General features: G+C 35.2%; 1 protein-coding gene across 1 annotated transcript; it reads right to left on the bottom strand.

The window, feature by feature from the left end:
* Nucleotides 1–1974: 1974 nt before the first annotated feature.
* Nucleotides 1975–4251, bottom strand: RBL13 (RHOMBOID-like protein 13). Its single transcript, XM_089787045.1, has one exon. It carries the CDS (start codon nucleotides 3355–3357, stop codon nucleotides 2542–2544), a length of 816 nt encoding a protein of 271 aa, XP_089643171.1. The 5' UTR covers nucleotides 3358–4251; the 3' UTR covers nucleotides 1975–2541.
* Nucleotides 4252–24940: the final 20689 nt, after the last annotated feature.

Raw genomic sequence — 24940 nt, 5'->3', positions numbered from 1 at the left:
TATCAAGTATCACTTCATCAGGGATTGTGTACAACGAGGTATTGTTCAGCTACAATACATACGTACAGAAGAGCAGGTAGCAGACATTCTGACGAAGGCTTTGGGGAAGGCCAAATTTATTTTCTTCCGAGATAAGATGGGTGTCATGCAGAACAGAGAGGGAGTGTTAATTATTGGTAGTTGGACAGCTGTTATTTCTAACCTAGAAATAGCAGTAGTATTTATGGGTAGCTTGAACAGTTGTTCGTCCTTACCTAAAAATAGCAGCATTAGTTATGGGTAGTTTGGACAACTGTTTGTCCACTTGCCAAGAATTAGTAAATGGTTATTATGCAAAGATAATTATTTACTACTTTAGTGATTTCCTTTTTGGGCACCTTGCAACCAATACTATTATTGGCTGTTGAGTTGTCTTAATCTCAACCATTGGTTTAAGTTCTATTATTGGCTGTTGAGTTGTCTTAATCTAGGCCATTGGTTTTCCAACAGAGTAGTATAAAAAGGGGTCATTGGGTCATTTGTAAAGACAAGTTTTGTAGAAGCATTTGCAATAATAGCAAATTGTGTTGCAGTGTTGGCAAGGGCGCAGTGTTAGCATGGGAATAGCAGTGGGGAATATCAGCGGGAGAAATTTAGGAGGTTGTCGGAGTTCTGCCAGTGAGAGGCAAGGAATTTTGTATCTCTTGATTTGCTGAAATTTAATATAATTCCTCATCTGTAGAACTAGTTTTCCCTTACGGGTTTTTCCAGGGATAATTTGTCCGAAAATATTGTGTTCATTGTGTCGTGAATTTCTTTCCATATTTTTATTAGTGAAGTTGCAGTTGTGTTATTTTTCAATATTAGTTGGGAATTTATTTCCAACAGTTAAATAATCGTTTACGATAGGAGATTGATAATCAGTGACTGCAATAGTGTTAATTTTCACAGAGACATGTCATGGGAACAGTCATGCATTTGGAAACACAAAGAGTCTTGTATTGGAAAATTGAAGAGACCTTTGGGAGTAATGTGAAGAGTCTCTCATTTCAATTTATAAAATATTACTTTTCTGTGTAGACATACTGTATTAAGTGGAAAGTATTGTACTCGAACATTTTATTATCAATAAAAGAGATTTTCGGGTGTGGCCAGGTTTTTTTCCTTCAAGCTGAAGGGTTTTCCCAGGAAAATTTCTAGTGTCATTTGTGCCTATTCTACTTTTTCCTTATTGCTGTTTATCATTATTTATGGGCTAAACATTAACACATTTCTATAACCAAGCTGACTACATATCAGAATTACATCATTAATATAAGTTGGCATAAGTTGGCATGTTGAGTTGAATACATCAAGCAAGAAACCCATAAAAGAACTTCCATTATATGCCTCATACATGATTTGCCTGCTTGCATTGGCCATGTATGCTTGGCAGACAACTAGGCTAATCATACAGAGGAACAAACCACAAGGTTCAATTGCCAAAAGTAGCACTGCCACTGCAGGTAGCAACGATAAATCCAAGGTCTGAAATATCTAATATAAACTATACTTAACATATAAATTTCTCATCTTTATCTTCAGGTTCTGAGGAAAGAAATGTATTGTACAATGATAATAATTAAAAGCATTGCGCAACATTTACTAGTTTTTATGCAGAAACTTGCAAAACTATTAAGATATGCATAAGAAATACTACCAAAAAAATCTAATGACAATCATCAATTGTACTCTACAAGAAGAGTATAATATTATGTACTCTACTAGAAGAGCATATATTAAACAGTACCATAAGCATATATTAGTTAAATAATAAATAATGAAGATATTCTAGAAGTATCAGAGGCTATATGACCAAATTACTTCCGTAATCATCATTTATGGAACATCTGGTCAATTTAATAGTTTTAGAAAAGCATATAACTTATGCAAAATTCTTTCCAAATATGTACGTAGATGCATACAACTATTGCCATTCCCAATAACATATTAATATGATAAAACACTTGCATAACATAAAAATTATAATATTCAACACAAACCAAAACAAGTTAAGACAGTTGACAAGCAATGTGGCAGTCAGATTGCCAAGGGAAAATGACAGTTGCAACTGATGGGATGACAACATCTTACCAGTGTTAGCATCTCAAAATTCACAGTTCCAATATTTATTGGTTGCTGCAGAGATTGAATTTGTAAAATAATTTTGATGTATTTTTGTGCAAGGCATGATTAGGAACACCCCACCCAACATGAACCGTCTAATTTCCAAACATCAGTGATGCAGCCAATTCCTTCCCCATCAATGATGAAGCAAAAATATCAGATACAACTTTGCAAGAAATATTTGCCTTGCTTGTTGCATTCAACACCAGATATATTGGCTCAATAACATCCTTAAACCATGTGTAAGTTAGATAATTGGCCCAATCCTGGTTCTTCATAAAGTACGAATTCCAAATTACAAACAATGAAACTGTCATCTGAGCGCCCATTGGGGGTGCAGCACAATGGAAATCCACTAAGAAAACATTGTGTACCACACCAAGCTAAGCATTGTATTCATACAAGTTCAGATCCTCTTGTGGACAGAACATTCCCTTCTAACCCTCTGACATTACTGGGTGTAAAGAAACCAACAGTAGGCAATGAAGCATCCATCACAGGTTCTATTTCTATAAAAGGTAGATCAATCATGCCACTCCGTTTCAAGCTGTAAATGAAAGCAATGACAATCCACCCAAGCATAGAAATTGCCCAGTAATTATTCATGCCTTGAATCAAACCCCAAGCAATAGCATAACCAACAATGATCCCAGACAAGTGCCCTAGAAAGCTTGCTTGTGGTACTATTATAGAAGTGAAGACCAGAGATTCAAATGGTGCAAAGCTAATGGGCAGGGAAAGCACTCCAAAAAGATCCAACTTTGACGAGGGCTGCTTAACTGCAAGAATAGTCATCCACCCAAACACCACACAAGAATACCCAACTGCAGTGACTCTTCGGAAATAATCGATCTTGAACCTCTGAATTAAAACATGATATGTCCCTATGACCAACAATCCAGACAACACAACCAACACTAATGTATACTGAAGATAAAACTGAACCCCCAAACCCATGTGTCCCAAGCTCTCCACAACACCTAGGCTCCACAGGGCACTCATATTGAAAACCAGATGAATAACACTTATATGTGAAAATGCCGAAGTTATAAACCTCCAATGCTGACCCTCCATAGCAGTCTCATAATTAAGGCCCACCTCTCCATACCCAAGACCTTTTTTCTGTATATAAAACCAAATTGCACTGCACAAGCCAATGATGCAGCTTGTAGCTGGCTTATCCAGAATCTGATAAATCAAAGGCCTCCCCATATTAGGTCCTACCCTACAACCTCAAATCCTAATTATATTCCCAAAAGCCCTTGAAATTGGAAATTCAGATAAACAAAACAATGGTCTACTCTAATGAAAAACCTTGGACCTTTGAATACCCAGCAAATCATACGATAGCACCTTCGTTATGATTGAATCAAAAGTCTCCTTATCCTGGGCAGTGTCTTGAACATCTCAATTCACGATTATTTTCTCAGAAACCCTAAAAGTAATAACAGCAATAAAACGGTTTTTCTCATGACAACCCATAGACTTTAAATATCCAAAGAATGTCTCGTGATAACACTTTCAGTTATGAATGAATCAGAGTTTACATCATCTTAGGTCCTGACCTAAATACCCCATCACCAAATCATACAAACTCCGGCAACAAAATTAAGCAGTCTCTCATTAACTCCTTAGGACTTCAAATACCCATTCATGAAAAATATTCTGTTCTGCAAAAATCCAGGCCATAATAAAACCATGGAATAGCCAGGGAATAATAAGTTTTTAACTCGTGCTATAACCCAAACCCCAAATTACTGTATTTTTCTCATCGATGGCAATTTTAAAATCAGGTAGTTGAATTCTGAACTGCGCAAGTCTAATACTGAAATAACCAACTGAATAGAAATTTGAGGATTAGTACCTGACCTGTGTTCCAGATTGATCGCCGAATGGTTATCTGAAATAACATAAACGACATCTAGCAATTTCTCGCCTGCGATTAGTCAATCCAGCTCTAATCGTGTATTGTGATTTAAGAATATATCGTTACCTTTCCATTAGATGGCCCACGGGAGAGGGGGTCAAACAATTTTGGTATTTACTCGCTGCAACGAGAAGCTACGTTGTTCCGTCTATTGGGTTGTAACATTTGTGAGAGGATGTTTGTTAAATCTATTTGAGGTATTTAATATGAAAACTAATTATGAGTTCGTTGAGAAAATTGTAGGCAACCTATAAATCAATTTTTCAACGAATCATAACTAGGTTTTTTACCATATTAAATTATCTTCCTTTAATTCAATTGGTCCTTAACATCTTAGATGGACCAATAATACATTATTTAAAATTTTATTTTTTATTTTGAGAGAAATATAATTTGAGTCAAAAGTGCAAGCACATTTAGTATGGCATAAGAATTATTATATTTATATTAATATATTATATAGTATGTAGTGTATTATTTTAAAATAATAATGTATTGTAATATGTTGTTATATTTTATTATCATAACATATAGTTATGTTATATGTTTGTGTTCTTTTAATCTTTATTATCTTAGTTAAACATAAAAGGTTTTTAAGTAAAATTATGCAATTGGGCAATTAGATTGAGAGACTTGTTGGAACCTTTAACTCTTTCCTCGAGGAGGGCCTCCACACATGTGGAAGGCTTTTGTCTCATCCTCGCCCCTTGTGGCTTTGGGTGCAACAATTAGTGGGTTGATTCATAGGGAATTCTACCCCAGGGTTGTGCCCTATTAATATAGAGACTATTATTTGAAATAGATCATTCAGGCAAGTGTTGGAAGGTGGTTTTTCTAGTCTAGGAGTTCACAAAATTGCCATCTAGAAACCCTTGTTGCTTCCAGGCTTAGCCAACAATGGCAAAATTGGAGGTAAGGTTCCCTTTGCATGTCGAATTGTTATTAATCCTAATCTTTAAATGGTTGAAGTGATATTTTGTGGAAAAAGAAGGCTTAGAGATATAGTTATGTTTTCTGTGATCTAAAATGTGACTAGAATATCCTCTTGTGCTTTCTTAAACCAATAGTTATTTAGTGTCTTGAGTAATAAATTGGGTTATCCTTTCTCATATTGTAGAATAATGTTAAAAGGTATATTTGTTATTTTCTTTCATAGCCCATCTAGCCAAAAAGATGTTCTAGAGAATCAGTTTTGGAATGGTGGTGCTTGTTGTCTTTAGATAATCTCTCGGTCATCAGAGGTTGTGCAAGAAGAAATATTAGCACTTTCATGCCATAGGTGGCTTATAGTCTGCAATGTCTCTCCTTTCATATGGAATCTTCTTCCTAAAGCCTTGGAACTCTTGTGTAATATTATTAAAATGAACAATATTGCTACCCTTTTGTCACACATTGATATGAGGGTTCTAACCTCTCTCAATCTACAGGTCAATATTCCAAACCAAATACAATCAGGCATAAATGTGTTTTTTTGAATTTGTAGGAAGAAGAACCACATGAGGCAAAATTGCCCTATACTTAACAATAAACCCTCAATTCCTCCCATAAGATCATGGCTAAAACCTTGGTCTCTCGAGCCTCCCAAAAAAAAATCCATGATGTTATGAGCTCTAATCCCTTAAGATTAGAGCTATGGTGAGCCATGTTAATAGAAAGATTGGCAGTGAAGGCTTGATTATCGACAAAGTTGATGCGCCAAAAGGGTGTGTGTTTTTAAGCCATGTGGCCTAGGGGAGAAGGCTCACCCCCATATAATGAATGATAATAGCCACAATCTCCTAGAGTTGATAGGCCTCCTTCACATCTTTTATATATGTTGGGCTTGAGGACTAGTCTTTTCACCCTAAAAATAGAAGAAAAAAATGTGCAACAATTACCACTTGATAAACTTATGAAGAACTCACCTTATGGGAGGAGGGGCAAGAAAGAAAATAAACATTAGCAATCACAACATTGACCTTGATGAGGGTTCTTCCTCTTCGGGACTCAAGGGTCCATCACCTCTCCCTTCTCCCCCCAAGCCCACAAGGAGAGCAGTGGTACCCTGGATAGTGTTACCCCTGAAGATTGTAGAGGTTGCATTAAGCCTAGTGGTTGGGTGGACATTAGTACAACACCTAATGGAGACCTCAATGAGTTATATGAAAAGGAAGGTGGCCTTGATGCTTTAAAATTGACCTGTGATTTTGAGGATTATCATTCCAACTTTTGTCAAGTTATTATTCTTGATGCCTCCATCCCCTAGGTCTATACATGACCCTATGGAATCTTTTAGTCTCACCCCCAGGAAAAATGTGGCATGATTAGGGGTGGCGAGGATAGACCTTTGTATATTGGGGTGACTAAAGATGTGAATGAAGGACTAGAAGAAAATGAGTTGAGTAATGGGTCTCTAATTCCATATAAGTGAGTGAAGAAAGTTTTCAAGAAGATGAGGGATAATGACCATTTCGAGGTTCCTAAACCTCCTATCATGAAGGACAATGACTCTAAGAGGATCTTTGTGAGCTTTCAAGTATACCTTATGGAGAAGGAGGAGAAATAAATTTTTGAAAATCAAACTAAGAAAAAGAGATGAAAACCTCTTGAGATAACTTTTTTTAAAATAGCTTATAAAATCTCCAAGAAATAGTTACCAAAATGTTGTAGGAGCTTCAAAGCTCCAATTGATACTAACTCATAACCACTAAATAAACCTTAATGTACATCCTATAATGTTTCGGGATTGGAATCCTCATATAAAAAATATATAGTCAAAGGTTCCTAACCATGAACAAGAATATGGATATTCTTCTATTATAAGCATAAAAAGGAGTCCAATTAAAACTAGATAATAGTATGAAATGTATTTGGAAATATGCAAAGTAATTTACTATTGATCACCACGAAGGGAAGAGGGGTGTAATCATTCTAGCTAGCTCTAACTAGAGCAATTTTATATCTAATTAGGGATGCTCCCCTTGTAATAGGCTAGTTTGTGTCTCCTTTAATATGAAAGATGTTGAATTTGGTATATCCTTTGTATATGCTCTTTGTTAGAGTAATTCGATATTTTCTAATTAACTCTATTTTATTTAAGCTAAACTTTAGGCATGTAATAATTAATTCTTTTATTAATTGTTATAATGCAACCTAGGTTTTTCCTTTTAGGGTTTTGATCTCCTTTATAAGGATGATCTCTCTTTGTAATTTAATTTATTCACTTTTGATTAATAGAAATCTCTTTTTTTCTCATCATGAATGTCTCGTCTATGGATCAGGGAATTCCAGCCTCCATAGCTTTTGCTCCTCTTTTCTATGATAGGTGTTTGCATGCAAGTGATTCTTTAGAGCTGTGGATTTGATCTTTCATCGACTTCAACATGGTATCAAAGCTTCAGAAATTCATACCTCTGCTCTCTTCATGAGAGGTTTGACTTTAGTTTTTCAAATATGTCATTTTTCAAGGTTTTTGTATTGGGTCTAGGGGATCACTTTTTTTTTGGTGCACTTTGAGCCTAAACACAATCATGGTTGAATTTGTAGCCCACAAAAACCCCTATTTTCATATAAAATTTGTCCAATTTGGACACAATTAGAATCTAAGGGAAAAAAAAAACAAATAAAACAAAAAAGAAAAAAAGGCACTCGTATTTGGGCACGCTTTTCGATGCGATACTTTGTTTTTTATTTTTTTTAAATCGCAAAAAATATTTTATTTAAAAAATGCATGTCTTTTTAAAAAAATTCAAAAAATACTTTGAAAAGTGTATGCTTTTTTTAAATCATTTTTTTCCTTTTGAAAGGTACGCCTACACATGTGCTGACATCAGCAAGTAGTGACAAGCCTACACATGCAATACCACCGTCAATGTTGACATCATCATTATTCGGCCAAAATTTGACGACTTTACAAATATCATTTCTTTGATTTTCTTTGTCCTAGAGACCTATTGATGGTCTTTTTGTCATATCTTCGTCATACGGAGGTAGTTTTTAACAAGCCTTATATCGTCAAAAGTTATTTCCAAGCCAATCGTGATGGTGTACATTATTTGAACTTTTGATGTTGTTTGGTTGCCTATTTATGTAGTCAAAGGCAAGGGTTATATTTTTCACTCTGAGAGACATATCTTGAGCATCTAATCTCTGATTTGGGAATTTTTTATATCATTGGATAGATCTTTCTATACTCTTTTTAGTGATGCTGGTTGTTTTTACATATTATACTCTAAGAACATTTTTTTTCATTTTTGAATTTTGATGGATATCTTGATTGTTTCAGGTCTGGGGATTGATTTCGTTGCTTAGATGATTCGTCATGGGTTGTATTATTTATTGTATCAGCCTTATGTCTCTTCTAATCTTTGTAGACATCTATTGTATTCATTCTTACAAACATACTAAGATAAAGTGTTATATTTCATTTGTATTTATTTTTCAATTGTTTTTCCTTGAATTAGCTTCTAATTTGAGCAATGTTATATGAGGACACTCATACAGATTATTGTATTCTTGGAATTCACCATATCTTGTACCTTATTATAAATGCTCTACTCTGATTAAAGTAGCATGGGGGTTGATGTTTTCCCTTTGTTTTCCATCTTCCTTTGTCTAGTAAGTTTTTCTTTTGTGACATTAGCCTCATGACGTGTCTAAGATTGATCACCTCAATACACACATATGTATTCTTTTGTGCATCTTGATCATGGCTCCTTGACATGTTCTTTTGCCCAACTTTTCTAGTTGCATGTCACCTCACCCTTGTCTGCATCAGGGGGGTACTTTTGTTATTTCTTATGCTTCCTTCATTTGATAGAGTGAGTTGTGTATTCAATATTTGTTCATATGCACTAGGCGGATGCAATGGCTAGGCACCTATGCATTTTGGTGAGATGGGTCATTTACCATATAGACACTCTCTTTTTGTTCCTACTTTGGTTGCAACCTTCCATGTTCAATTGATCAACTCTCCAAGATTTCATGTTTTATGCCATTTGTACCTTTGAGTTCAATTATTTGTCTTTGTGTGCCTCTTGGTTTGAGTCATGCCTTTTGAGAGCACTCATGTGGATTACAGTCTTCTCTACCTAGTCAGATTCTATTCTAGTGGAGGTTCTTTAAATCAATAATTACTTTTGGCAAAGCCTTGCATATTCTACATGCTTCAATGGTGTTCTACATTATCATGTTTTTGTTCCTATGTTGTGGGACATTCTCTAGTTTGGAGGCTTATGTTGTCCTTCACTAGTTCTTTTAGCATTCTTTTAATCTATTTTTGGAGTAGGGTTTTTTCCATGTGGTTTTCTCTATTTCTCCTCTTTACAGAGATTTGGTTGTGCTTTGTGTTGCCAAGTTTTAGTCTTACCCCTTTTTAATCTTGAAGGCATTGCTAGAGGTGAGTGAGTTCGGAGAGAGTTGTGTCTAGGTCTATTTAGGTCACTTCTTATCTTTCTCGAATCTTATAATTTCTTTACTTTTTTTAGTCTCCCTTTACATTACCTTTACTTAATCTTTCGATGCGGTGTCCTATTTTTTTGGTGTGCATGGGACTTAGGTGAACTAGGCATGGTTGGGGTGTGATCTAGTGTCCTCTCGATGAGAAGTAAGTGTTCTACATTTTGTTTTTTGTTTTCTTGCCCTAACATTTCATATCCCATGAATTCTGAGCTTTCAAATTGACTTTCCCCTTGTGTGAACTACATCAAGTGTGAATTCAACGGATGAAGCCATAACAATGATTAATAAGCTGTGAATATGATTTTTTCAATACCCAAAGGCCTACGAAGTTGTGGATAGAAGCCAGGGTGAGTCTCATTTAGATTTGTGGAGATAAGATCAAGTACTGCTAGGGAATATGGGTCTATGGTTTTTCTATTGCATATTCATGGAAATGAAGTTGTTTTGTTTTGTTTTTGAGGTTGTATGAACTTGAGCCAAATCTCAAGCCCAATGGTCAAATAGTGTGAGCAAAGTATTGAGAGAACTATTTAAAGGCTCATAACCAGTAAGGCATGCTAGAGATGTGGCTTCAAGGCCATCAAATTGAAGTTAAAGGTTGAATGTTGTTTGTTGTGCCTTAGTTCAAAAAATATTGCTGAGAAAGGAGTTTTCCACCCCAAGGCAATGAAAAGGGTTGCTTCCCTAGGGGTGTTGAGAATAGAAAGCCAAGTTATCTTAAGATACAAATATCCTTCGAAGATGCTTAGAGGATACTTCCAGAAAAGTAAGTGTTGAAGATATGAATTCCTTATAAGGGAAAAGCAATGTTAAAAGCCTTAGGCGAAAAGTGGAAAAATGGAGTTTGCAAGCTAGCTAAAGGATTACTTCTCGTGTTGCAATTCTGAATAAAAGGAAAATTGGCTTGCAGAAAAGCTAAGTGTCTCTATCTCTCCCGTATGTGTTAATATCATTAAGTAAATCTGTATTCTATATTTTGAAGCAAAGAGAGGCACTTCCCATAAAGCTAAGCATTTGTGTTTTTTAGTGACTTTAGTCATATCACTTTACTTTAAGTAAAGTAAGAGTGCTTTTGGGAACTTAGTATTTTATGTGCAAATAAATAGAAAGTTTAAATAGTCGTTACTCATGGAATTAAATGCAAATCTTGCTGTTATAATTGTTGGTCAAACTTAATTTCATTCATGTGGTGCCAACATTCTAATTCCTAAAGCTATTTCATCAAAATTGCATATAATTGGGTTCGTCAAGTATATTTAAATGGCTATTTATCGAGAACTGCATCTTGTGCTATCATAGTGAATGGCAATCAGAGCTACTAGTTACAATAAGTTGATTGGCTTGGAGAGTGATTTAATAGAGCTTGCAAATGCATCCTTCAAATTCTACAATCTAGGTGATCTTCATAGGAGACTTAACACTCAACCCATACACCCAATCACTCAGAAGCTTAAGGAGAGTGGACTGGTAGAAGAGGATGGGTTTCTAATGGCAGTTCATGCACCATAATAAATAAATAAATGTATAGAGAGATACAATCTAGAAACTAAACAAATTTTTTTTTTGGATCGATCCATTCTCATATCAATTAACAAGGCCCCAATGCAATCAACAATTGGCATTCCTGTGAAAGAGCAATATTGTGATGTTGATTTTGGGTCCTCCATGTCCATGTTCAATGAAAAGAAGACCCTCAAATAGGAAGACATGTAGAGGACCTAGTTCCAGACTGCTCGCTCAAACAAGAGAAAAATGTTGAAGACTCTATTTGGCACAAATCTAAAGCGAGAGATTGTGGATATCCTCAAACTCGTCCTGAGACTGAAAGGAAAAGAGGAGATTTTGGATTTCATTGAACACCACTTTTTCCTAGTACAAGCAATATGTGTTGAAGATATGTAGATTGACTAGGCACACATTATCTATGATGAGCTTGCTTCGTGGTTGAATTTTTCTAGAGGATTCAAGCAATTCTACATGTCCTCCTATTTGATTTATGCTTTGGAAATACACCACTTGTGGCTTGGTCTCCCAAGCATGCTAAATTATGATGAGCACCCCAAGGTCTATGAATTCTACCCACATCTATAGCTGCAAAGGAGCTATGAGGAGTACGTAGCTATCAATGATGCTTTTACAATGAGGTTGTATCAAGAATTGCAAGGATGCCCTAAAAGGAGGTTTTCACCAGAGGTAATTTCATCCATAAGTCATTTTGGGTGTTCGTTCATCTAGTTTCCAAGTTTCTCCTATTTGCGAACAAGAGCTTATGATGGATTTCCTAAAAGATTGCCGAGGTATTTGGTGGACAAAGTGGTTCTAGTTGAGCTATGTTAACAGATACTTAGAGTGAACACCCTGTGTTCCAATGTAAAGAAGATTATCAAGATTCCATTCCCTATGGTGGTAGACCTGTATTCATGTGCCTCTAGATCAGATGCTCAAAATTTTGTGAAGAGCTTTGAGAGAAAGATTAAGTTGTTAGACTATGAAGTGCTCAGGCCTCAATATGATTCAATTAATTTCATAAGGAATCATCTGAAGTTGGGATATGCCTACAAGCATGTCCCAGATATTGAAGATTTTTGGTTTGGGTGTCTTAATGAATACCAAACTTGAGAAATATTTTGGTTAAGGCTAACCATTAATGAAATAAAATTATATAACGATTATGTTGATGTTTTTGACCTTGCAGATAATGGAGCCTACATGCACCCCACATCTTACAAAAAGTTCAAGAGCACACCACTCTTGTCTATCCCACCTACAGACCTAGTCATTATCACCATGGAGGTTCTGATGCAGGGTATAATCAAGAGAATGGACAAATGGGTGGAGTGGACCCGAGCAAGGAAGAAAAGGAATGGAAGTACTAGTTCTATAGGTGGAGTATCTGATGGAGCTACCTAGTCAACTACAACAACAACCACAATGGCCAGTACATCAACATCTACAAGGTCATTATAGTCTATTACCCAAGGTGGAGACCAGCCCCTAGAAAAGAATGTGTCACTCACCCCTACTTGCAGAGCTGACCCTCTTCCAAACATTGGGAAGACTGGAGAGAAGAAGGATGACAAAGATAAGGGGAAGGAACAAGAAACATCAATGGCTAAGCCATCTTCCCCTATTCAAGTCATCAATTTTGATGGCGATACTAATACCATGGATGGCCAGGAATAGGAAGCATCTTAGCAAGGGGATACTCTAGCCCTTTCGATAACCAAGGTAGTTGCCTTCCCTGTTGCTTCGCAAAGAAATCCATCTCTATTGATTCTGAGGAAGCTATTCAACCCCTCTGTATTGCAGTCTTCTATCAATGTGCTCTCTACAAAATCTTGGCTTGAAAAGACCACTGATAGGAAGAAGAGAGATATGAGGATGTATCCCCATCAAAGGACTTGATCATACAAGTCACCTCCTCCCAGCCATTAAAGAAAATAAAGAAGAAAAAGATAATTGTTGCACTAGCTATGGATTTAATGATCGATCACATGCAAATTGAGATTGTTGAGCCTTAGAAGGAAGGAATATTTCATGAGCTCTCAAATGATGACTTCTAGAGTAGGAAATTGGATCTTGGAATTCCAGTTCATGACTCCATGGTGAACATGTGGAAGTCAACTAATAATAAAATTAAGGATAAGCTAGAAGAGCTTAGAGCAGATAAGGAGATATTACAGGCCTCAAATAGAGAGCTAGTGGATTACATAAAGTTTGCACTCAAAAGTACTTCTTCCAGTCAATTTGACCCAAATATAGAGGAGAACAAGAACTTACTCCTCAAGCTGCAACAAGAAAGACAATTTGGGTAGGTAGGTCGGGTATGGTTAGATCAAATCAAGGTTTAAGGTCGCCCATTAATTGAAAACTTAGGAAGCCTAGTGTTGGATGCTCACAAGCTTAGAGAAATAGCTTTAGATCATCAAACAACCATACAAAAGGCAGTAGACAAGATGGCAGAGCAATTGGCCCTTCTACAGGAAATGATAGACATGAAGACTAGTGTGGCCATTGCTCACGAGATTCTAAAGACCGGCAAAGAGTCACTATTTCACTAGAAGTAATCCTTGGGGTTTGTCATAGAAAGCTCTGTGAGATTTGCAAATGAACTTAAGGATGTGCAAGACCTAGTGCAAAAGATCATTGAAAAGTTCTTTAAGTATTTGAAGATCTTGCACGCAAAGTCCTTTGTGTCTACTAATGGAAAGTTGGTGGACATTGAAAGAATGAAATCCAAGTTCTTGGCATCCATTGATGAAGCCATTGACCCCCTCAACTTCCAAGTGTCCAAGATCTAGGAACTCTCAGTAGCGAATGTAGTCATAAAATCAAGGGTGGCCAACATTGATGAACTAACAAAAATGCATGACTACTGGATGATACGAGCAGACAATATCCTCATTCCACATGTCAAAGAGCTAGATAAAGTTACCAAAGCCATGAAAGCTTACAGAGCTAAATCTGTTACTTCTAAGAATACATGATGTTCTGATGCTTTTCTAGACATCTTCCATTCTCCTTCTTCTCTTTCCTAATTTTAGCCATTCTTGACATTTTGCTAATTGTTGTAATAGACAATGATTCAAGCTTTTCCTATTAAAAGTCTTTCTATTTAGAGATGCTCTATGAAGAAATCAATCAATGTAATCAGCCATTTTGAGAAGGTCTATAAATGTAATCTTTATTGAAGTTAAGGAGATTGACAAAATTTACTTTGGGCAAACTCTTGTAGCTGGGACTACTGTGTGTGACTCTGAGTTAATTTTACATTTTTTTGCTCATTTTATTTAAAGTTGAGTATATGGAATGAATGTGTTAATGTTGAGAGTTGAATGAATGTGAATGAACTTGGCTTTATTTCCTTCATTCAATAGATTGTATGTCTTACTGTATTCAACATAAGCATGTATTTTTCTTCTTTGTTGTTCGTTGTGGTCTGTGTGTTTAGTTTAATTCATTACATAAGGAAGCTAGAAATTGGTGTGTGGAGTAGCCAAGGGATAGACAATTTGGGTATTGTCAAAACATTAGCTAAACTATATAATCCAAGAATTATCGCTTACACCATCTAAACATGTCTTCTTATGTTGTAGTTAACTATGCACATCTAGGTTGTAGTAGATTGCATTTTTTGAGATTATCCCCCTTCTTTGCCTAGGTTTTTTTTTAAGTGTTAAGCAACTTGGTTTTTGTCTCTTCTGCTCTCCAATTAAAAGCATACCCCCAAAACCTGAAAGACAAACTCATTGAATATCTTGCATTCATAAGGGAGTTGTACCTTTCAATTTAGGGGTCTTTGATAGATTACTACACCGACCTATTCTGTCGTTAACTACTTTGTTTTCCATAAGTCATTGGCTAGTCAAAAAGTCAATGTATAAACCAATATATCAAGGAAGACAAATTGTTAACCAACACTTTGGTACTTCGTCGGGCCTTGTTGTCAAGACTCAAATCTACTTTCAGTAATAGTTTCTAGGTTTTTAGCTACTCGCTAAGTTTATTTTAAAGGGGTTGTTAGAGTAATTAGATATTTTCTAATTAACTCTATTTTACTTAAGCTAAACTTTAGGCATACAACATAATTGATACTTTTATTAATTATTATAATACATCCTAGGTTTTCCCTTTTAAGGTTTTGATCTCCTTTTATAAGGATGGTCTCTCTTTGTAAATTAATTCATTCACTTTTGATTAATAACAATCTCCTTTTTTTCTCATCAAGAATGTATCATCTGTGGATTTGGAAATTCTAGCCTTCGTAGCTTTTTCTCCTCTTTTTTGTGATAAGTGTTTGTATGCAAGTGATTCTTGGGAGTTGTGGGGTTGATCTTTCATCAATTTCAACACTCCCAATGACTACAAGGAGAGGGTAGAATTATCAAAATGGATGTTTCTATAATAGCATAAAAATTACACCCATGTATAAAGGTTATTTTTTCTTTTGTCCTCGTTTGTCTAAGATCCAATTCTGTCACCCTTATTCACCCATATCACTATGCTATTCATTAGTTAACCAACATTTTAACATAAGAAAGTCATGGTGGTCTTAGCTATGTACATGAAATGGTATTGTCAGTGAATTGTAAATGAGAAGATCTAGTTGTTTGAGAGTTACAAACCTACTACCCTATAGTTGTAATGTCCAAAACAATGGTTTTCCCTATACAAGTTTCATCTACTCTCTCTCTCTCTCTCTCTCTCTCTCTCTCTCTCTCTCTCTCACACACACACACACACACACACACACACACTTGCAACTTCTTAGTTACTCATTGTAATCTTCCTAATAATTCTTGTAGCTTTCTTTTTTCAACTTATTAGTCATCACCACATTACTCCATATCCCTATTTTTCACTCATATATTCACGTTGTTGCAAATTATTTTCCACCATTAGATTCAAGCTATTCAATCTCGTATTCAACTTCAGATCTCATGGGTTCAAGATTGTAATTTATTTTTGGAGAACTTATTCCACATCATCTATTGGATACAATTGTTTAATTATGTGTTGTCTTTGATGTTACACAAATGTCATATCAGTTGGCAGTCAGTGCTAACCAAGCTTAGTTGCTTAGCAAAGCAAATTTTAGAGTCTACCGAGCTTTCCTAGAAATTACTTTGTGGAAACAATGTCTACTGAGCTCACTCGGGTGTCGAAGGATTTTGTGGTAGAAGCCATTGGTAAGCAAGCTCACAAGTTTAACAAAGGAAAGTTAATGATTGCCGAGTTCACTTGGTCTTTAAAATGATTTTGCAGAGTTCACAGTGTTAACCGAGCTTTAGTTGGTTAACACTAGAAATTAGTTTTGGAACAGTGTTTACCGAGCAGGGTAGGCCAATGAAGGATTTTTCTGCTTTGAGAAATAAAGTCTAATTATTTTATGTAATGATTTTCGCCGACCGAGGTAATTATTATTAGTAATTGTAACTTGTAAATGAGCTCACTTGATAATTTGTAAGGTATAAATAAAAGGTCAAGTTGATAATTCTAAAGTGTAATGAGTGAGTATGCAAGTGTGTTGATTATTTGAAGAGGAAAGTGTGAGCGAACTTTGAAGGATGGTCAGGTATCCTTGAGGAGAAAAAAAGATTTATTTTATCAAGAAGGATCTAGTGTAGTAGAACAAAGATCTGTATCAACAATTTAGTTGCATCTCATTCAGGTCACTTTATTGTTACTTTCTCACCATTGTAGCAGTGATTCCTAAATCTCTTAACAAAGTTGGTTTAACAACCATTTGTAAATCCTCTAACAAGGTGACAGTTCTATTGAATTGTTCTAAAGACCTTTTGCAAGGCCACTCCTAATAGGGTGATCAAATCCTCTAACAAGGTCACACTAACAGTGTGTTTTGTAACCTTTAACTGGGTTGGCTGCTAACAAGGCTCACATCAAAAGAGTGAAAATCAATAGCTAGTTACTTGGTGGTTTTTTCCATATTGGGTTTTCATGTTAAATATGATGTCTCATGTGTTCATGTTATTTCTTTTATGGTTGCATGTTAATCATTGTGAATGTTTAAGATTTGTTAGAGTTAACATACACTGCATCTACCGAGTTACAGCATTTTTCTATATGATTACCAAGTGACAACAGTAACTAGTTTTATAAGACATCTAAGGGATATGTGGATTTGTTTTTGTGGTAACTAATTCACCTCCTCTATCAATTACTCCACCTATATTTCCAACAATTGGTATCAGAGCTTTTGGTGCTTGCAGGAAGGATTTCAAGGGTCTAAGCTAAAGATTAGGATGTCTTACAAGAGGGAACTTCCAAGGCTTAGCAGGGATAACTTTTTAGCATGACAAAGTCTCATGAGACTCCATCTGGCTTCCACTAGACATATAGGATTGAAATATCTTGATGAAAAATATACAACTCCTGCTGGTACATTATATGTTAATGACATTGCTAAGAAAAAGACTCATAACACCATGATGATAGACATTGCATCTGCTCTAAGCTATGAAGAATTTGATGATATCAAGGACTGCAAAACTGCCTTTGCTATGTGGAATAAGCTAAAAGAAATCTATGGAGGTGATGAAAATGTGAGGAGAGCCAAAGAAAAAAGTATAAAAGAATAATTTGATCAGATGAGGCTGAGAGAGGATGAAAACATTGCCAAATATGTTGAAAGAGTCAAAGCAATTGTTAGTGCAATCAAAGCTTATGGAGGAGACATCAAAGAGGAAATAGTTGTAAGTAAAGTTCTTAGAACATTGCTTCCCATTTATGCAATTAGAGTATCTGTAGTTCAAGAAAGAAGATGTGAAGCAAATCATAAAATAAATTTGGAGGCCATAGTAGGAAGATTAACTACATTTGAGCTAGATAACTATGACAATTATGTTCCAGCTTCCAAGAACATTGAATCAACATTTGAAGCCAAGTTTTCACTCAAAGAAAAAAGAAAGAAGATAAAGGACTCTCAGTCAGAAAGTGAAGAAGAATCAAAAGAAAGTTCAAATAGTGATCTTGAGGTGGTTGAAGCTCTACTTGCAAGGAAATATTCTAGAGGCAAAGGAAAATAAAAAAGTAAAGTTCCTCTAATATGTTTTTCATGTGAGCAAATTGGTCATATTGCAACTAGGTGCCGAAACAAGAAAAGCAAGGATAAGAAGAAAGGTCATAAGTGCAATGGCAAGAAAGACTTCAAATCATTTAAGGACAAAGGTAAGAAAACATGCTTTATGGCTAAGGACTCTAAGGATTCTGATAATAGTGAAGATGAAATTGTTTACATTGCTATGAAAGATGAATCTAATAATGATTAGGAAGATAAGATGGCACTTATCTCTCATGTAAGGAAAAATGATACATGGATCATAGATAGTGGTTGTTCTCATCATATGACTGGTGAAAAAACAAAGTTTGAACATTTTGAAGATTATGATGGTGGTAGTGTGAAGTTTGGTAATAATGAACCTTGTTGCATAAAAGGAAGAGGAAGAATCCCACTAACCAAAGAACTTGTATGTGATAATACCTATTGGGGTGAAGGACTAAAACATAATCTATTGAGTGTGGCACAACTAATCAATATTGGATTCAAGGTGTAATTCATGCATGGAAAGACAAGACTGTTGGATGACAAAGGAAAGCTGATTGGATCAGGCATACAGATAAAAGGTAACTTGTTTTATCTTGAACTCAGTGAATGCTCATGTTTTATTGCTCAGGTTGAAGAAAGTTGGTTATGGCACAAAAGGTTATGCCATGTGAATTTTGATAACCTAGTGAAAGTAAGCAAATTTAGAAAAGTAAGAGGCATTCCTAGTATAAAGAAACCTGATGTTAGTCTATGCAAGAATTGTCAGATTGGTAAGATGGGAAAGACTAGCTTTAAAAGTAAAAACTATCAGTCTAAAGAAATTTTGAAAATTGTGCATACTAATTTGTGTGGACCTATTGGAATTGAGAGCTATACTGGAGAAAAGTTCTTCATTCTTTTTGTTGATGACTTCTCTAGAATGATGACTGTTATGTATTTGAGAGAGAAGTCAAAAGCATTTGAGAAGTTCAAATGCTATTTGGCCAGAGTGGAGAAGGAAACAAGGAAAAGACTAAAATGTTCGAGATCAGACAAAGGTGGTGAATTCATCTCCCATGAATTCAACAACTTTTTTATTGAAAGAGGAATCAAAAGACAGGTATCATCCCCTAGAACTCCCAAGAAGAATGGAATAACTGAAAGAAGGAATAGATCTATCATGGATTGTGCAAGGACTCTAATGATTGAAAAGAACATTGCTATCAAATATTGGAAGGAAGCTATCAGCACTGCAATTCATACCTTGAACCAAGTACAGTTGAAGAAGGACTTATTCAAAAACCCCTATGAGCTATGGTATGGCTATAAACCCAATGTAAGTTACCTGAAAGTATTTGGAAGTAAATGATACATTTTGAAAGAATCTAGAAAAGGCAAATTTGATATGAAGGGTGATGAAGGAATATTTTTGGGATGTTCTTGCAAGAGTAAGGCATATAGATGTTTGAATTTGTCTACTCACAAAATCATAGAAAGTGCACATGTGAAAGTTGATGAGTTTGCATAAAGGACTAAAGAAGAAAACAAAAAGAAACTAGAAGATTATAGGAGATTTGTTTTCATTGAACCTGATATAGTGCCAGATACATCTATCAATCAGGAAACTTCTAGTCTCGAATCTTCATCAATCACCGAGTTGCAAGAAGTTCAAACCAATTTGCAGGAACTTGAGTCACATTCGGAAGCTACCGAGCCAATGCCTACTGAGTCTAAGAAGCTAGAACCTAAAGTTGAAGTGCAAGAGGATGATAATGCAATTCATTGAAAAGGCAAGGAACCTGTATTAGCCAAGTATGTCAAGAGACACCATGCACCAGATCAGATTATTGGAGACAAATCTGAAGGTACTATGGCAAGAAGTAAGCTAAAAGGTACTTTTTTACTTGGTGATTTTGAACCTAGAAATGTCAAAGATGCATTGAAAAATGAAAGTTGGGTTGAGGCTATGAATGAAGAGATAGAGCAAATAGAGAAGAACAAAACATGGACTCTTGTACCTAGGCCTAAAGATAAAAATGTGATTGGAACTAAGTGGGTATTCAAGAATAAGTTGAATGAAGATGGTAAGGTATCAAGGAACAAAGCTAGATTGGTATATAAAGGCTACTCTCAAGAGGAAGAAATTGATTATGGAGAGACTTTTTCTCCTGTTGCAAGACTGGAAGGTGTGAGGACCTTACTTGCATATTTTGCACACAAAGGATTTAAGGTATATCAGATGGATATCAAATCTGCATTTCTCAATGGTATTCTAGATAAAGAAGTCTACATTGAGCAACTTGAAGGTTTGGTTGATCTAGAAAAAAAGGACATGGTTTGCAAATTACATAAAGCATTGTATGGTCTGAAATAAGCCCCTAGAGCATGGTATGAAAGATTGCATAACTACCTTATTCAGATTGGTTTTCAAAGAACTAATGATAACAGTAGCTTGTATATCAAGGAAGAACCAGATAACAAGATTGTTTTGGCAAAAATATTTGTGGATGATACTTTGTTTACAGGGAATGATGATCTATGTAAAGAATTTTTAGAACAAATGAACAAGGAATTTGAGATGTCTATGTTTGGTGAGATTAAATTCTTTGTTGGCCTTTAGATTCAGCAGAGAAAAAATGGTATCTGCATCACTCAATCTATGTACATCAAGGAGATACTCAGGAAGTTTGGTATGGAAGATTCAAAACTAGTTGGAACTCCCATGTGTATTGGACTAAAACTTACCAAAGATGATGATTCAAAAGAGGTAGATTAGACCTTATATAGATCAATAATTGGAAAATTGCAGTATGTAGTTCATATAAGGCCTAATATTGCTCTTGTAATTGGTATAGTAGTAAGATTTTCAGCAAAACCCAAAGAGAATCACACGATGGCAATCAAAAGGATCTTGAGATACTTGAAAGGCACCAAAGATTATGGACTGTGGAACAAATTCGAAGGAAATTTGGACTTGAAAGTATTTACTAATGTTGACTGGGAAAGAAACATTGATGACAAAAAGAGTACAGGTGGTGGAGCATTCTTTCTTGGAAAGAGGTTGGTGTCTTGGACAAGTAAAAAGAAAAATTGCACATCCCAATCTAAATCTGAAGTAGAATATGTTGCAGCAACAGTGAACTGTTCTAATATTGTTTGGTTCAAATAGTTATTAAAAGGCATGAAAGTTGAGATCAAAGAACCAATTGTTATGTTTTGTGATAATACAAGTGCAATTAACATATCAAAGAATCCAGTAATGCATTTCAAAACCAAGCACATTACTATAAAGTATCACTTTGTCAGAGAATTGGTATAGGAGAAGGAAATTAGATTGGAATATGTCCATGCAAAAGAATAGATTGTTGACATATTCACCAAGCCATTACCTAAGGATGCATTCTTGTATCTAAAAGATAAGTTAGGAGTCATTCCCCTATCAGAAGCTCACAAAAATAAAGTTTTAGTGATGCATCAATAGGAACCAAGTTGAAGATCTATCAGTTGATGCAACATAATAATGGAAACATTGCATATGAATCAGTACTTAAGGTACATTGTTACTCATTGTGGTATGTGTTGTCTTTGGCATGTGTTGTCAAAGAGGGAGAGTTTACTGTCATATCTTTCTGAAATTTGAATTTGTTTGAGAAAGAGTTTGTTGTTTGAAAAGAAGCTATGTAATTCTTTCATAGAGGGAGATTACTATATTAGAGAAGTTTGTGGCAAAAAAAAATCTATGAGGGAGAAAAGTTCTATCAGAAAAAGACTTGTTTTCAAATTTCATTGTGCTATGACATGTTGTGTTGCCATTAATGCCAAAGAGGGAGATTGTTGGATACAATTGTTTAATTGTGTGTTGTCTTTGATGTTACACAAATGTCATATCAGTGGGCAGTTAATGCTAACTAAGCTCAGTTGGTCAGAAAAGCAAATTTTAGAGTCTACCAAGCTTTCTTGGAAATTACTCTATGGAAATAATGTCTACCGAGCTCACTCGTGCGTCAAAGGATTTTGTGGCAGAAGTCAGTGGTAACCAAGCTCACAATGTTAACAAAGGAAAGTTAATGATTATCGAGTTCACTTGGTCTTTAAAAGGATTTTGCAGAGTTTGCAATGTTAACCGAGCTTCAATTGGTTAACACTAGAAATTAGGTCTAGAACAATGTTTACCGAGCAGGGTCAACCAATGAAGGATTTTGTTGTTTTGAGAAATAAAATCTAATTATTTTATGTAATGATTGTAGCCGACTGAGGTAATGATTATTGGTAATTGTAGCTTTTAAATGAACCAACTTGATAATTTCTAAGGTATAAATAAAAGGTCAAGTTGAGAATTCTAAAGTGTAATGAGTGAGCATGCAACTGTGTTGATTATTTGAAGAGGAAAGTGTGAGTGAACTTTGAAAGATGGTTAGGTATCCTTGAGGAGCAGCAAAGATTTATTTGATCAGGAAGGATCTAGTGAAGCAGAATAGAGATCTATATCAAAAATTTAGTTGCATCTCATTCAGGTCACTTCATTGTTACTTTCTCACCATTGTAGCAATGATTCCTAAATCTCTTAATAGAGTTGGTTTAACAGCCATTTGTAAATCCTCTAACAAGGTGATAGTTCTATTGAATTGTTCTAAAGACCTTTTGCAAGGCCACTCCTAACAAGGTGATCAAATCCTCTAGCAAGGTCAAACCTAACAGTGTGTCTTGTAACCTTTAATCGGGTTGGCTCCTAAAAGGGCTCACTTTAGAAGAGTGAAAATCAGTAGCTAGTTACTAGGTGGTTTTTCTCATATTGGGTTTCCATGTTAAATCTGGTGTCTCATGTGTTCATGTTTTTTTTTTTATGGTTGCATGTTAATCACTGTGAATGTTTAAGATATGTTAAAGTTAACATACACTGCATCTATTGAGTTACATCATTTTTCTATATGATTACCGAGTGACAACAGTAACTAGTTTTATAAGACATCTAAGGAATCTATGGATTTGTTTTGTGGTAATTGATTCATCCACCCTCCCAGTTACTCCATCTATATTTCCAACAATCATCATTTTGTCTTGTCATATGATTCATCTTCATCATATTTCTTTGCATGTTGTTAATGTTATCCATATCTTAGTTATCTATCATTGAAATCTAGTGTCTAAATAGATGTTTGTGGAGTTAGAGACAAAAAAATAGGGGTTTGACAAAGGCAAGCTCTCAAATGGCCACAATCATTTATTATGTCTATAATTATGTGTTTTTAGCATGTTTTTGAGGGTTGCAAGATTTTATCTAGAATGCAATATCAACCTTTGAATCGAGTTTTACTCCTTTGTTCTCCCCTTTTCTAATTTAAGCATATAACAATGTGGATCAATTAATCTCCTTATGTTTAATCATTTAGATTTTAAGTTTATATTATCTTCACTTAATATTGTACACTCAAAAGGTGTCACACTCTAAACCCTTCTATCCAAGTGATTCCATAAGATCAAAATGCTTGGATGTCAGCTTAGAGCTCCCTATCCACAAAGTGCAAGAAAGTATGTTTCAAGTATATGAGGGCTCTCAGCTGAACCTTAGAGATACTTTTCTTTCTAGTAAACCATGCAACAAGAGGTTTCTTTAAGACAAGATGCAAGAATGCAAGTGTCTACAAAGGGATTCCTCAAATATGCAATGCAAGCATGAATCTACACTAGAATGAGATGAACAAATGTAGCTAGATTGTAGAAAAAAGAAACTAAGTTGTCATGCAATATGATTCTAAGCTAAAATTCTATTTATGCTAGAAAGTAGACAAGAAGATGAAAATTCTCCACAGAGCTCTCAAGGATTTGAACAAGAAACTTGCAGCATAACGATACTCAAGAGTGTGGATCCTCTAAGAAGGGGAGAGCTCTTTATTTTGAAAATGTACGGATGGTGGAGATCAAGATCAAATAGTGAATGATCAAGGGTGGAGTTTGAAAATGGGCTTGATCCATGTGCACACACAAGTCAACCAATAAACAAAGAATTAACTTTGCATGTGAGACAAAAAGAGTCTTTTCCTTTAATTTGTAAAATAGAAATAAGACTTTATGTGTGCACATTGAGTGGGTTAGAAGAATGGGATCTTTTATTTACTTAAAAGGGGACATGTTCTTTTAATCAAATAATGAACTTAGGATAGTATAGTCAAACTATAGGTTATAATCAAATTAATTGATTTTTAGCAATTTGGCCTATGTAAATGATTAATTAATTTAGCCAAAATGATAAGAAGGGGGCTAATAGTCTAGGTGACTATTTTTAGGACATTTCCCCCTCTTTGAATAATGTGTGATCAATCTGGGAACACATTACACCAAAACAAACAAAAGCCAAGTAGGAAACAATAAATAGAGATATCTGATTCTGAAGAATGAAATGCAAAAAGAGACGGAAAATCTTGAATGCATAGCCTGATAGTGATAGTACTTAACACTAGGAAAGAGAGAATGTCACAACTCAAGAAGAATTCTAACACTAAGCAAAGCAAATAGACCGAGAGCAAATGAAAAGACCAAACGTATGCTCCTAAGAAATAGATAACTGTAGCAAGTGATGATAGAGTATTTATGCCCCCTTGAGATTGAAATCAAAATGAGGTAAAGGGGATGTAGAAATTAGATAAATATGAGAAAATCAAGATATAGCAATGTCCAAGATGACAAATAGATTATTAGAACCAAAGAGTGACCATTAAGGAATGATGGGATGCCCTACTTTGACCAAAGTTTACCACAAAGGATAAAGTATGAAAATTGGGTCAAATCGAGTAGAAAGGTGATTTAGACATGATAATATGAATAAAGTAGATATGAAGTATAGAAATTATGAAGACATGAAGAAATGAAGATGTCCCAGTGAAGAT

The sequence above is a fragment of the Cupressus sempervirens genome, chromosome 6 (genome assembly GCF_028749045.1).
Source record: "Cupressus sempervirens isolate cs-2001-9-10 chromosome 6, ASM2874904v1, whole genome shotgun sequence".
In the NCBI taxonomy this organism is placed as follows: Eukaryota; Viridiplantae; Streptophyta; class Pinopsida; order Cupressales; family Cupressaceae; genus Cupressus; species Cupressus sempervirens.
The sequence above is the reverse complement of the archived record's forward strand: the minus strand, read 5'-3'. Positions and strand labels throughout refer to the sequence as shown.

Coding starts and splice junctions, on each gene's coding strand:
- RBL13 (XM_089787045.1), bottom strand. CDS start 3,357: ATGGGGAGGCCTTTGATTTATCAGATTCTGGATAAGCCAGCTACAAGC.